Source organism: Lactuca sativa, chromosome 7, assembly GCF_002870075.4.
Source record: "Lactuca sativa cultivar Salinas chromosome 7, Lsat_Salinas_v11, whole genome shotgun sequence".
In the NCBI taxonomy this organism is placed as follows: Eukaryota; Viridiplantae; Streptophyta; class Magnoliopsida; order Asterales; family Asteraceae; genus Lactuca; species Lactuca sativa.
Window position 1 is genome coordinate 18,225,673 of NC_056629.2, and position 12,271 is coordinate 18,237,943.

General features: G+C 38.4%; 1 protein-coding gene across 1 annotated transcript; it reads left to right on the forward strand.

The window, feature by feature from the left end:
- Positions 1 to 6,409: 6,409 nt before the first annotated feature.
- LOC111890954 (serine/threonine/tyrosine-protein kinase HT1) lies at positions 6,410 to 8,997 on the forward strand. Its single transcript, XM_023887030.3, has 3 exons — positions 6,410 to 7,346; positions 8,031 to 8,486; positions 8,609 to 8,997. The coding sequence occupies exons 1-3, from the start codon at positions 6,930 to 6,932 to the stop codon at positions 8,858 to 8,860; spliced, it is 1,125 nt and encodes a 374-aa protein (XP_023742798.1). The 5' UTR covers positions 6,410 to 6,929; the 3' UTR covers positions 8,861 to 8,997.
- Positions 8,998 to 12,271: the final 3,274 nt, after the last annotated feature.

Sequence of the window (12,271 nt, forward strand, 5' to 3'; positions counted from 1 at the left end):
TCCCTGTAGCATCACAACACCTCTGACTGGTGAATACTACGGCTCCCCATAGTCTTCACCCTATACTCTCATTCTCATTACAACGCCACACTATGTTCACTAACTCATGCACCGAAGACTATCATAGATAGCTACACACACACTTGCCCCGATATGCATTACAGACTCTGGCGGCAACCGCCATAACACAGAACCTCCCTCTGCGGAGATCCACTTCCTTGAATAATCCCTCTTGATGACAATACACGAAGGGATCCCACTGGAACCGTGGATACATGATACATCACTGGTCATCTTAAGCCCAAGACTCTAAATAACTCTGAAATCGGAACGCTATACGCGGAAACCACAGAACACCCTAACAGAGCATCACGATGTCCTGTCTCTACCACTGATTCCCTTACTCCCAGCACCATACACATACAACAATACATTTCCTCTGAATCCCATAACAATTTCCTATATCACTCGATGCGCAACTTCAGTGCATCCAAACACTCAATTGGAATACAAGGAAGGTGCTAACCCTTCAGAACACACTGATGATCTTCCGAAACCCTTTCCACTACTGCTCAAAATCCAAGCAAGAATACACATCCCAGCCCGGGAGTTGGCTACTCGACAATCTTCTACCCATATTTCAACCCAGAAGTTCTCAACTGCCCATACCATCATTACGAGCCTTCCACTTGAGACGACTCTGACCACCACCAGATTCCTGACCATTGACCACCCGCCGTGGAGACACCCATCCTTCTCTCAGACATATACCACATGCATTATCTCGCCCTGCACCTTTCCTTGATCACCAATGACCCAACATAGATAGAAGAACCACTACACTGATTAACTCGACTGTGTTCTCCACTGATACCTCTACAATACGCCCTACTATACTCAAATAGGTGTAACGTGGTCCTCGACTATCTCAGTCCCATCTGACTATCTGCTCATGGTAAATCACTGTCTCGCAGCACACATGCTACCTGATACTCTGATGGAAAACCATCATCAATGACAACCTGCAGGGTTTTACCCCCAAACCCGAAACTTAAACATCAGGCCTCTCATGTTCCGCACACGAACATAAACAACACCACTTAGGTCATAGAGGGTGACATCTCCTCTATCGACTGATTGCTCAACTCAGACAGAAATTCGCCCCTCCCTCTAACTCCTTACCAAAAATACTCTGATAGGCTCTCGACCTCCCTCGCAAAGGACGCCTCTTCGAACTCAATCATGGCCCACAGGCCTAAAACCTATAGCGTCCAATCTCTACCTCATCAATCGTGACCGGATAACCAGAGAACCACAAGCATCATTCACTACGAACCATGGTACTCATCCCATGACATCTCTTCTCAATATGCTCCGGTGTATGGTACCCGAACCATAGCATCACTCCTCCATCTGCTCCGATGTATGGTACTCGAACCATAACATCATTCCTTCATCCGCTCCGATTTATGGTACTCGAACCATAACTTCATTCCTCGATCCGCTCCGATGTATGGTACTCGAACCATAACATCACTACTCAATCTGCTCCGATGTATAGTACTCGAACCATAACATCACTCCTCAGTATGCTTTGATGTATGGTACTCGAACCATAACATCACTCCTCCATCTGCTCATTAGAATCTTCAGAATACTCCCTGTATCAAGTATGGGTCCTCTGCTTTCAGTAGTACGGGCCCATACTACCTGCCACATCTACCCATACTTTCCACACGGACTATCCCAGAGCTCCTAAGTAGCTGCTCGACCTTCTCATTCACCAACTCCACCGCGCGCTCGCTCCCCAGCGAAATTCTCTACTCTGCCAGTGTACTCATCTGGCTTAGGTTACTCCCTAGGCTCTTCCTAGATTCCTACACTTCTCTACCATCAGCTGCTGAAGAGCACCTAATGATGCCAGCCATCTACCTCCTGAATATCGTCATATTCGCTTGGTAGTTGACTCCCATCATCGAGAGTTCCACAAAGCACAAAGCAAGCAGCATTCGACCATCGAAGAATATATATATAACTCACTCTGGGTGATAATTTCGCTTGCTCTGCTCATCCTCGAAAGTACCACCGAACTCTGCAACTCTTCCCCTCGCGGGTTCTAACTATTCTTTCTCTAAGTACCACGGTACTTATCTAGGTATCTCCACTAGATTTCTACTCAAATCCCCTAAAGGATTCCAACTAAATATTCTCACTCATCACATACTCAAAAGCACATCGCATATAACAGCAATCCCCAGGCTAAGGCATCACAAATCAGGCCACTCTAGTCCTAAGATATGAAATACCTAGCCTGTCTCTAGCATGCAATAATTTCTCATAAAGTGCATCATAAATATCTCATGTCACAAAAGTAAGGGTATTTTGGGAAATCACCGTTCGGGCTCTGGCTGATTGTACACACTGCTTTTTCTCGCTTTCTCTTTGAACTCTTATTCGCTTTAGAAAATTATTTCTTTGAAAAATTTTCTTACTTCCTTAGTTTGGGTCCAGATTTACCCGAAGGCGCATCCGAATCCCTCAAACCAAGGCTCTGATACCAACTTGTAACGCCGAAAATTTCAAAACAATTTTTCATTTAAAATAATCGTTTAATTCTTAAAAACACTTTGTTTAAAATCTCATTCATAATCGAATTACAAAAAATAACTCCATTTCCACTTGTATGATAAACCAAGATCCTCAAAACATGACTCTTTCTCTGGTGTGTACAATCGAGCCGGTGCCTTCCCGTGATACTGTAATAACCTGAAACACACAACACAAAACACTGTAAGCACGAAGCTTAGTGAGTTCCCCAAAATACCACATACAACACACATTAGCCACTCGAGGCTATAACTCTGTTTGACCCTCTGGTCAATGTGTCTCAGTGGGACCCTCCAGTTCCTCAACTCTGTGGACCCTCTGGTCCTAAGCTCGTTGGACCCTGCGGTCCGGTCTGCATGTGCCTTCTGGCTCATGAATCGTTGGACCCTCCGGTCCGGTCTGTAAACTCCGCATAGCATAAATCACAAAGACATAATGCATAGCATGTCACATACAATAGGATAACATAATACTCAATGTAAGCACATACGACCTTCCGGTCACACAATACTACCACTCAAGGTAACGTAGAGTGAGAAGACTCACCTCGCGTATCTCGATAACTCGCAAATCCTGGAAATCACTCGCGCTCGATCCTCCGAGCTATAATCCTCCTATAACACCATAGATCTCTAATTAACACTTTCTCAACTAAGGTTGACTACCCCTATCAAGTCAACACTGGTCAACTCTGGTCAACGGTCAACGGTTGACCCGACTCGTCGAGTCTGGCGTGGACTCGCCGAGTCCCTACGGGAACCCGATCCCTCTGAATCTCTTCTGACTCACCGAGTCACTCACCCGACTCGGTTACTCCACCCCTGGTTCGTAATCACTGAACAACCCGCACCAACTCGCTGAGTCTGGGAATGGACTCGGCGAGTGCATTCCATGCACAACCCCAAACGACCTTTTGAGGTCAGATCCGCTTCACTAACTTATAGATCCAGTCTCCTTAAGCTTATTGACCACGTATAGTTCAAGTCTTGATGCTCATCAAGCATTGAATAGCTCATGAATGGTGTTTTAGCCTCAAATACTTTGATGCCAAGCCAATACCTCCATGGATGCATATAAAGCTTTGGTAAATAGGTGCTCTGGACCTCTATGGGTCCAGATCCAGGACCTTAACTCGCTAAGGGACCATGAGGACACTAGATCTAGCCACAAATGGGTTCAAAAGCCCTAAATCTACATGAATATCACAATAACATAGAATGATTCGAGATTGTACCTCAGTTGTGATGTTCTGGACCTCAAATCTTCAAGAATCCACCCCTCTCTTGCTTCCTATTGGTTAGATCTTCTCGTTCCTTGCTAGACAACAACTCCAAGATCAATAATAGCTCCTTCCCTCACTTGAATCACTCAATTGCTCTAGGGTTTCACTCTGGGGACTGATGAGTGCAAATGAGGGCCATAAGGCCCTTTAAATATGCCTCAAACCCGAGAAATTAGGGTTTCATTAAACAGCATGGACTCGCCGAGTCCGGACGCGAACCCGTGTCCAAATCCGCGATCATACTCGGCGAGTCTAGGCTCCAACTTGCCGAGTCTCCTCACAAATTACCAAGAAAGAATAAATGAATAATACCTGGGAATCCGGGCTGTTACAATAACCGGTGTTTCTTGGGTTGTCACTCTTGGATATTGGACTAATGAAGATGTAGAGATAGTTCTTCTGGGGACATTGATTCTTCTCCTTTGTGGGTTAACAACGGGAGGTGGTGGTAGATTTTGGCCAACAGAAAGGGATGGAACAGTGTTAGAAGTGGATTTTGGTAAAGTATATATGTGTGGTGCAAAAAGGTGTAAGTGATTAAATATTATAAAAAAGATTTTTAAATAATCTCAAGAAAAAATATAATAACACCACTTGTCTGATGCAGTTCCGGTTCGGTGGGTACCCAACGGGTAGCGATTCCGAAAAAACGAGAACCAGAACCGGAATCGCTTAAGGCGGTTCCAGATCCAAAAACCGGTAGTTCTGATGCAGTTCCGGTTCCAAAAGCGGGTACCCGGCTCCGATGCTCGTCCCTACTAGAGCAATTCTAGTTCCGGTTCTAACTTTCTAGTAACCGCCGGTTCCGGTTCCAGTTCTCGCCAAATGAGGTGGGTAGGGGTGGAGTTGGTACGGTACCAATTTATTTTTCTCTAAACCGTGTACCGTACCAACTACAATTGGTATAAAAAAATTTCTACCGGTACCGTACCAAGTATACTTGGTACCAATTTATTTGGCTACCAATATGTTTGGTTGGTACAAATTGGTAATGATATATACCAACTTCTTTTAATTTTCTATTGTAAGTTTAAAAATAAGCAAAGACATCGAGATTTTGATGTTTTGTATAGAAATTAGTTACGCAGTTCTTTTTGTTTACAAAAGAATTCTACTAAAGCAAAAACATCGGGATTTTGATGTTTAGTATAGAAATTAGTTACGTAGTTCTTTTTGTTTACAAAAGAATTATACTAAAGTAATGTTAAAGTAACGTTTTAATTTTGTGCTTTAACGTGGTAATAACTATTGACTAATACAATCAAATGACTAATATAATGTTATTAAAACTGTAAACACTAAACACAATTAATAGTTGAAATATACAATTTGGTTGATATATATATATATATATATATATATATATATATATATATATATATATATATATATATATATATATATATATATATAATAAATGAATTGCTTGGTACGGTATTACCGTAGTATTCAAATTTTTGTACCATTACCGTACCAACATTGATCAATTGGTACGGTACTACCAACCAAACATGTTGGCTACCAAATGTATTGGCTACCAACTTTCTTGGTTCGGTTGGTAACATGTTGATTGGTTTTCTGTGATACAATTTTGCCAGCCCTAGAGGTGGGTACCAGGTGGGTACTCGCATATGCTCATCCCTAATAGTTCCACATCAACGATGGTTAAATGAAAAAAAAAAAAAAAACATGTCAAGGGGTTACTAGGTATGATTATTTGGTCAACATTGGATAAAATTGGAATATGTAATATTCGATTTAGAACAAACAATAATAATTTTAAAAATCGAAAAAAAATAAAAATAAAAATTAAAATATAGTAACTTTTGTACTATTTACACTATAATTCTTCCTATGTACAAAACTCCCTAATTTATAGTTAGATTTTAGTGAATTTAGAAGCATTAACGTATTATCGAGTGAAAACGAAATCCCCAAATGACTTGATCTATGAATGTGACTTGACACACTCAAAAGCCAAGGGCAAAAGCATTGAATGATAACAAGAGGAAAAAGGAGAGTCGTAGAGAAATTTCTCTTATCTTTTTGGCTACTCTTTTTACCTTTTCTATGAACCAGGAATTCACGAGACTCTCACTCCATCCTCTTGAAAAAATACATACTTTTCTTGACCATCATGATAATCTACTCATAAAGTTACATGGGCATCCCACAAACAAAAGTCATCTCTTTAATCTTCCTACGATTAAAACTTTTGAACCTCTAATCCTATCAAGAAAACGGTGATATTGTAGTTTATCTGTACCATATATACCAGATGAATCACTGACTAACACTAATCATGAAGTTTAACATAAGACGTACGTATAGGCTTTCTTGAGAAAGTTCAATGGGTCTTTGTCTGTTTATTTACTTGCAATTTTTGTGGGACCTGCAAAAGAAAATGAATGTATAAATTAAGAAACGGAGCCGACGTGACGAGTCTTTCCATGGTTAGAAACAGTTAACAGTATTATAAGATGTTTGTACGTTACAACTATGAATGCATTTATAAAGTCCCGTTTAAGTTATGTGTGATATTTCTTTTTCCGGACTATAAACCCTACAAAACCCTTGTGAATATTTCCTTTTCCTTTTACCTATATATTCATTAGGGTTTCATGAGCTCTTCTCCTTTTCCTTTATTGCAGGTACTTTTCTGAAAACAATGTTCCTTTTGTTAAATGGGAAAAGAAACCATCATTTTATAGGCTTCTTCTCCCTCTTATTCAAGTTTTGATGATGGTTTCTCCCTTCATCTTTCATTGTTTTTGTCCATCGAAGAAATTCCGTTTCCATCTCATCTCCACATTTTTGTGCAATACCCATGTCTTCGTTTTTGAATTTCACCATGCATTCCCTCAAAATTCAATCCACATCCCCACTTGATCACACAGAAAGACCCCTTATTTGCTTTTCTTAATTTTGTTGTTCATGAGAAAAGTCACTGTAATCACGAATCAGGTTCGTTTTTAGCCTACTCCAACTAGTTTGGGACGAAAAGACTTTTTTTGTTTTTTCTTTTGTTTTTCTTTTTGCAATGGGTATTTCTTGTTTCAATCCTTTTAGATTCAAGAAAAAGGAGAAACCCATTTCATACCCATCTTCTTCATCAAAATCCCCGTGGAAAACTGAGATGGAAAACATGGAGAGAAAAAGATTTGACAGTCTTGAATCATGGTCAATGATTTTGGATTCGGAAAACGTGGAGACATGGGAAGTGGCTAAGGAAGATCAAGAAGAATGGACAGCTGATCTTTCACAGCTATTCATTGGCAATAAGTTTGCTTCTGGTGCTCATAGTAGGATTTACAGAGGGATTTACAAGCAAAGAGCTGTGGCTGTGAAAATGGTGAGGATCCCAACTCATAAAGAAGAAACAAGAATCATGCTTGAACAACAGTTCAAATCAGAAGTTTCTTTGCTTTCTAGACTCTATCATCCCAACATAGTGCAGGTAAATACTTTAGGCTGGTTTTCCAAATCTTCTATAACCCTAACTGAGTTGTTTACAATTTACAATCATCCATAATTATCATTCTCTAACAAGTTTGAAACATCGATGCTATATTATGGTTCAATGTTCACACCGAACAATGATCCGTGTTTTTTAAAACAATATATGTACACGTGCAAATCCACAACAAGATTGTCTTAGGAACGTAATTAAGTTAAAAGACACAAACCCATGAAATTAACCATATCGAGTTCGAATACCCTAGTTTGGTTCGGTTTATAGATACCCGACTAATTAGTTTGTTTCACACAAATTAAAATTGATGGTTATATATGTTCGTGACTATAGGAGTCTAATCCAATTAAATTGTCCACATATATATTTGACTATATCATTTTTAGAGTCACGGGTTTGAACATGTTCATCTCGTTATATCTATGAAAGAATCAAAATAAAGGATTGAAACCATGGAAAGTATATTTATCTTGCAAAGATTGAAACTTTATTATTTCAATTAAACGAATAATAAGTATTTGAAAGAATTGAAGAACGTTAATTGGGTACATATATAAAATACATACTTCATTTCATCCCTTAATTGATACCAGTTATGAATGTCGTTAAGTTGGTGATCTCCAAAGTTTTGTGTGCAGCTTGTAACGATTGCCCGTTCTTTCTCTACAGTTCATCGCAGCTTGTAAAAAGCCTCCAGTATATTGTATCATAATGGAGTACATGTCACAAGGGACACTAAGGATGTACTTAAACAAGAAAGAACCATACTCGCTCTCAACGGAGACTGTATTGAGGCTTGCCCTAGACATATCAAGGGGAATGGAGTATCTTCATTCTCAAGGGGTAGTTCATCGAGACCTAAAGTCAAACAACCTGCTCCTTAACGACGAAATGAGAGTGAAGGTGGCTGATTTTGGGACCTCATGCCTTGAGACACAAACACAAGAATCAAAAGGAAATATGGGGACTTATCGTTGGATGGCTCCTGAAATGGTGAAGGAGAAAGCTTATACTCGAAAAGTTGATGTGTATAGCTTTGGGATCGTATTATGGGAGCTCATAACTGCTTTGCTCCCGTTTCAAGGGATGACTCCTGTACAAGCTGCATTTGCTGTAGCCGAAAAGGTTAGCCTTATAAATTAAATTACATACCACAACTACAAATTAATTAATTAGATCTTCATCTTGTTTTTGGAAGAATTAATTGATCACTTTCTTGCTCTTTTATTTGGGCATGCATTTGACAGAATGAACGACCACCACTCCCTGCAAGCTGCCAACCGGCCCTTGCACACCTGATCAAGCGATGTTGGGCAGCAGAACCATCAAAGCGACCAGATTTCACAGAGATCGTTCAGGCTTTGGAGAAATACGATGAATGTGTGAGGGAAGGGCTTCCACTCACTCTTCACTCCGGACTCATCACCAAAAACATGATACTGGATCGTTTGAAATGTTGTGTGGCTATGAGCTCAAATTCGATACCTGTACATGCTTAAGTCGTTAAAATGTTAATCTTTTTTTATTTCTTTTTCGGTTCAATTCTATTTCGAAATACTAATTTAATTAATTAAGTAGGTAACATTATTTTTTATGATTGGTATATATAGAAAAGTTCATGCATGACTTTTGTGACTCTTTTATTTTTAGTGAGTTAATGAATATAGTGCCGGTTTAGTATATAATTAGAGGGTTTCAAATGCTTCGTTAACTTAATTTGAATGTACCCCAATACATGCTAACATTATTAGAAAAAGGGGTCGTTACACACCACAAACATGATACTGGTGGGTCATTGGTGTCACATCATTGCCATTAATTATCACTAAGCCTTTGGAATATCAGCCACTACCACATTATTCTGCCTATTTTTCTTAATTAAATTTAATTAAAAAAATATATACAAAATCTAAATACAATAAAAACATACTTTTTAAACTAGTTTTTTATTCAACTAAAAAAACATTACATAATTTTAAAAAAAAAAAAAAACTAAAATAAAATAGAAAAAAACGTTAAAATGCAAACACAAAAACAACTTAAACTAGTTTCTAAACCCCATTTTTTTATTATCCTGCCATAGGGTCTCTTTAAATTTTTGCTAAGTTTTAAGGTGTTTAAACGTGGTTTATTTTTGCATATTGATGTATAGCCACAGCAACCGGATTATCTTCGTGTGTGTTGTTTATAACATAGTTATAAATCCGTTGAACTCGCGACATGTTACCCTCATAAAGCGAAACTTAGAACATATTGCATCAAGATTACGACTGTAACAACACATTAAATCATGGAAAACGTTTCCAACTATAACCCAAAAATCCCTGAAAGTTCGACTATCTGAGTCTTTTAGAACCGTCTCTCATGTCGTTACTAACTTTTCTTCTTCCTCTTCCGACCAACTATGTATTTTGAGAGTCATGGTTTTTTAAAGTGAATAGGTTGTTAAATTGATGTGTTTATATATAGGTAATGCTTTTAGATTAAAAAAAATTAAAATTTTACGGTTGAGTGGTCAAGAAAGGAAAACGAGATGTGATTGGCCGTTTATGTTCGTTGTCGGCAACACGAGGGAGCACGACCACGAATGGCCAGGATGGTGTGCATGAAAAAAAATTGTGGCCACGTAGACCTCGATGGCCTTCGTCGAAGGTATACAAGTATTTAGGCCTTAGTTTACTGTTCCCCTTTTTATCTTTGGTATTCTTTCTTTCAAGTGAACTATTTAATTTTGACTATTATATTAGTTCCTGTATCACTTTTATACCCATTATTTTGACCTCAGGTTGATTAAATAAAAGTGAACTCATTCGTGGTTGTAACCTTAAGATATGCTGTTTTAATTTTGGAGAAAAAAACAAAACTACTAATTTTTTAAGTTTTTTCAAGAAATAAGCAAAATTTAAGCATTTTCCATCCAATAACCACCAAATTTATACCCCATTTTGACACTCAAACAACACCGTTTTTTCAACATTTTGCAGCGAGGACCTTCATTTTGCAACCTCTTTCTTTCGTTGTCAATTTTCTTTAATGCAGCTTTCATCTTCTCTAGGGCCTGAGCTCATTGTCGAATATAGAGGCGCAGTTAGATTTTGGACCAATCTAAATAGGAACAGAAAGACATTTTGAGAATTAAAGAGACTTTTAAATGGAATAGTTAATCAGTAGACTAAATGACTGCTTTGGTGTGAACTTTTAAATTGGACTAGATTGTCCATGTGTATTTACTTCATATGTTTGAGAACTTCCGGGAGTAGGAACCACCCAAATTAGCAACAACTCATTCCCACTTAAACACATATGACATTTTCTCGAGACTTCCATAAGGATTCGTAGTTTGCTAACAACTCAAACATCTAATACAAAACATACAATAGCGAGTAAACACTTGAAAAATAAGGCCACTGAGAAATTGATTCTTTTCTCGCACTACAAGAATTGTACGATGTGCCGACGACATCTATGCTGACCGGAGCTATGTCAACGACAAGTCGTTGGTACAGGGTTTACCAACTTTGTTTGGCATAGGTATCTATGTCGACTACTTGTCGTCATCATATCAACGAAAAGTATCTAGGTGGTTTTCTTAAAACTTATGCCGACGACACGTCGTCGGTATAGGTTGCGACGTTGCGTAAATTATTATTTCTATTTATTTATATTGCGTGGTGCAGAAAAGAGAAACGATGTCGTTTTGGGAAAGCTATCCTGACGACAAGTTGTTAGCATAAAATGTGGCAATCCGCATGAACTCTATCCCGACGATAAGTCGTCGACATAGATAATTTTTTAATTATTTTTTTTATTTGTCAGAAATACAATACGACGTAGTTTTCTTTAACCAAATATCTACGACGTATCGTCGGGGTAGGGTTTAACTAATGTTTTAAAAACCAGTTTTTTAGTTGAACCGGTATAGAGACCTATTTCCGGTTTAACCGGTTCGGCCATCGGTTCAACTGGTTTTTATACTTTTCATTTTTTCCTATTTTCCTATACACACAAATATCCACAAATTTGAACTTTAAAAATACACATAAATACAAATTGAAGATCAATCAAAATACATTAAAAACACATAACCGTAGGTTTTATATCAATCCACATAAGTCAAAAATAAAATAAAGTATAATATGGAAACAAAATATAGTTTTAGATGAATACAAATGCATTAATAAAAAAAAACTTTATAACATATAGTATGTGTTTTTATTAAAAAAAAATCTAAATAGATATGAAAAAAAACCCAAAGTTTGTTATGAAAATGATTCATTTCCATGTGTTTTTATTTAATTTAACTGGTTCAACATGATTTTTGTAAAAACCAGTCGGTTCATCTCGGCTTAGAAATAGACATAAAACTGATGTTAGTTGAACCGCTCCCTTTTCCGGTTCCTGATCCAACCGGTTGTCAGTTCGAACCATGTTTTTAAAATATTGGGTTTAACCTCAACAAGAGGGATCAGTCGAGTTCATTTGCAGTGCTGCACCCAACAAGTTTTCTCTCTCGATCTCTCACAAACGATCGACACTCACGACACGCCCTCCGGCCACTCTCCTTCACCGACGACCGTCGGTAAGTTCTAGACCACTCCTCATTTTCTAATTTCACTATTTTTAAGATTGGATTTTGATGTTTTGGCGAATTATTTCAGTTTTTTCTTTGTTTCCCGGTAAGGCTATCACCAGAGGACTACCGACGATGACCATCTCCTTCTGGCCAGTCTCCTTCACCACCAACAGTAGGTAAGGTTTTTGATTTCTCAAGTTTTTTTTCCTAATTTGGGGTTTTACCGGTGACCACTAGCCACCACAGGAGGACCACCGTCACTAGCCACTACTAGAATCCAGGCACCACAATAAGAAGAACACGTTTGTTTTGGTTTTGTCTTTGATTAGGTGATGTT

Excerpts from the sequence above, each read along its gene's own strand:
- LOC111890954 (XM_023887030.3), top strand. The coding sequence starts at position 6,930 with ATGGGTATTTCTTGTTTCAATCCTTTTAGATTCAAGAAAAAGGAGAAA. Across the intron at positions 7,347-8,030 it reads ATCATCCCAACATAGTGCAG|TTCATCGCAGCTTGTAAAAA; the intron begins GTAAATACTTTA and ends CTTTCTCTACAG. Across the intron at positions 8,487-8,608 it reads CATTTGCTGTAGCCGAAAAG|AATGAACGACCACCACTCCC; the intron begins GTTAGCCTTATA and ends TGCATTTGACAG.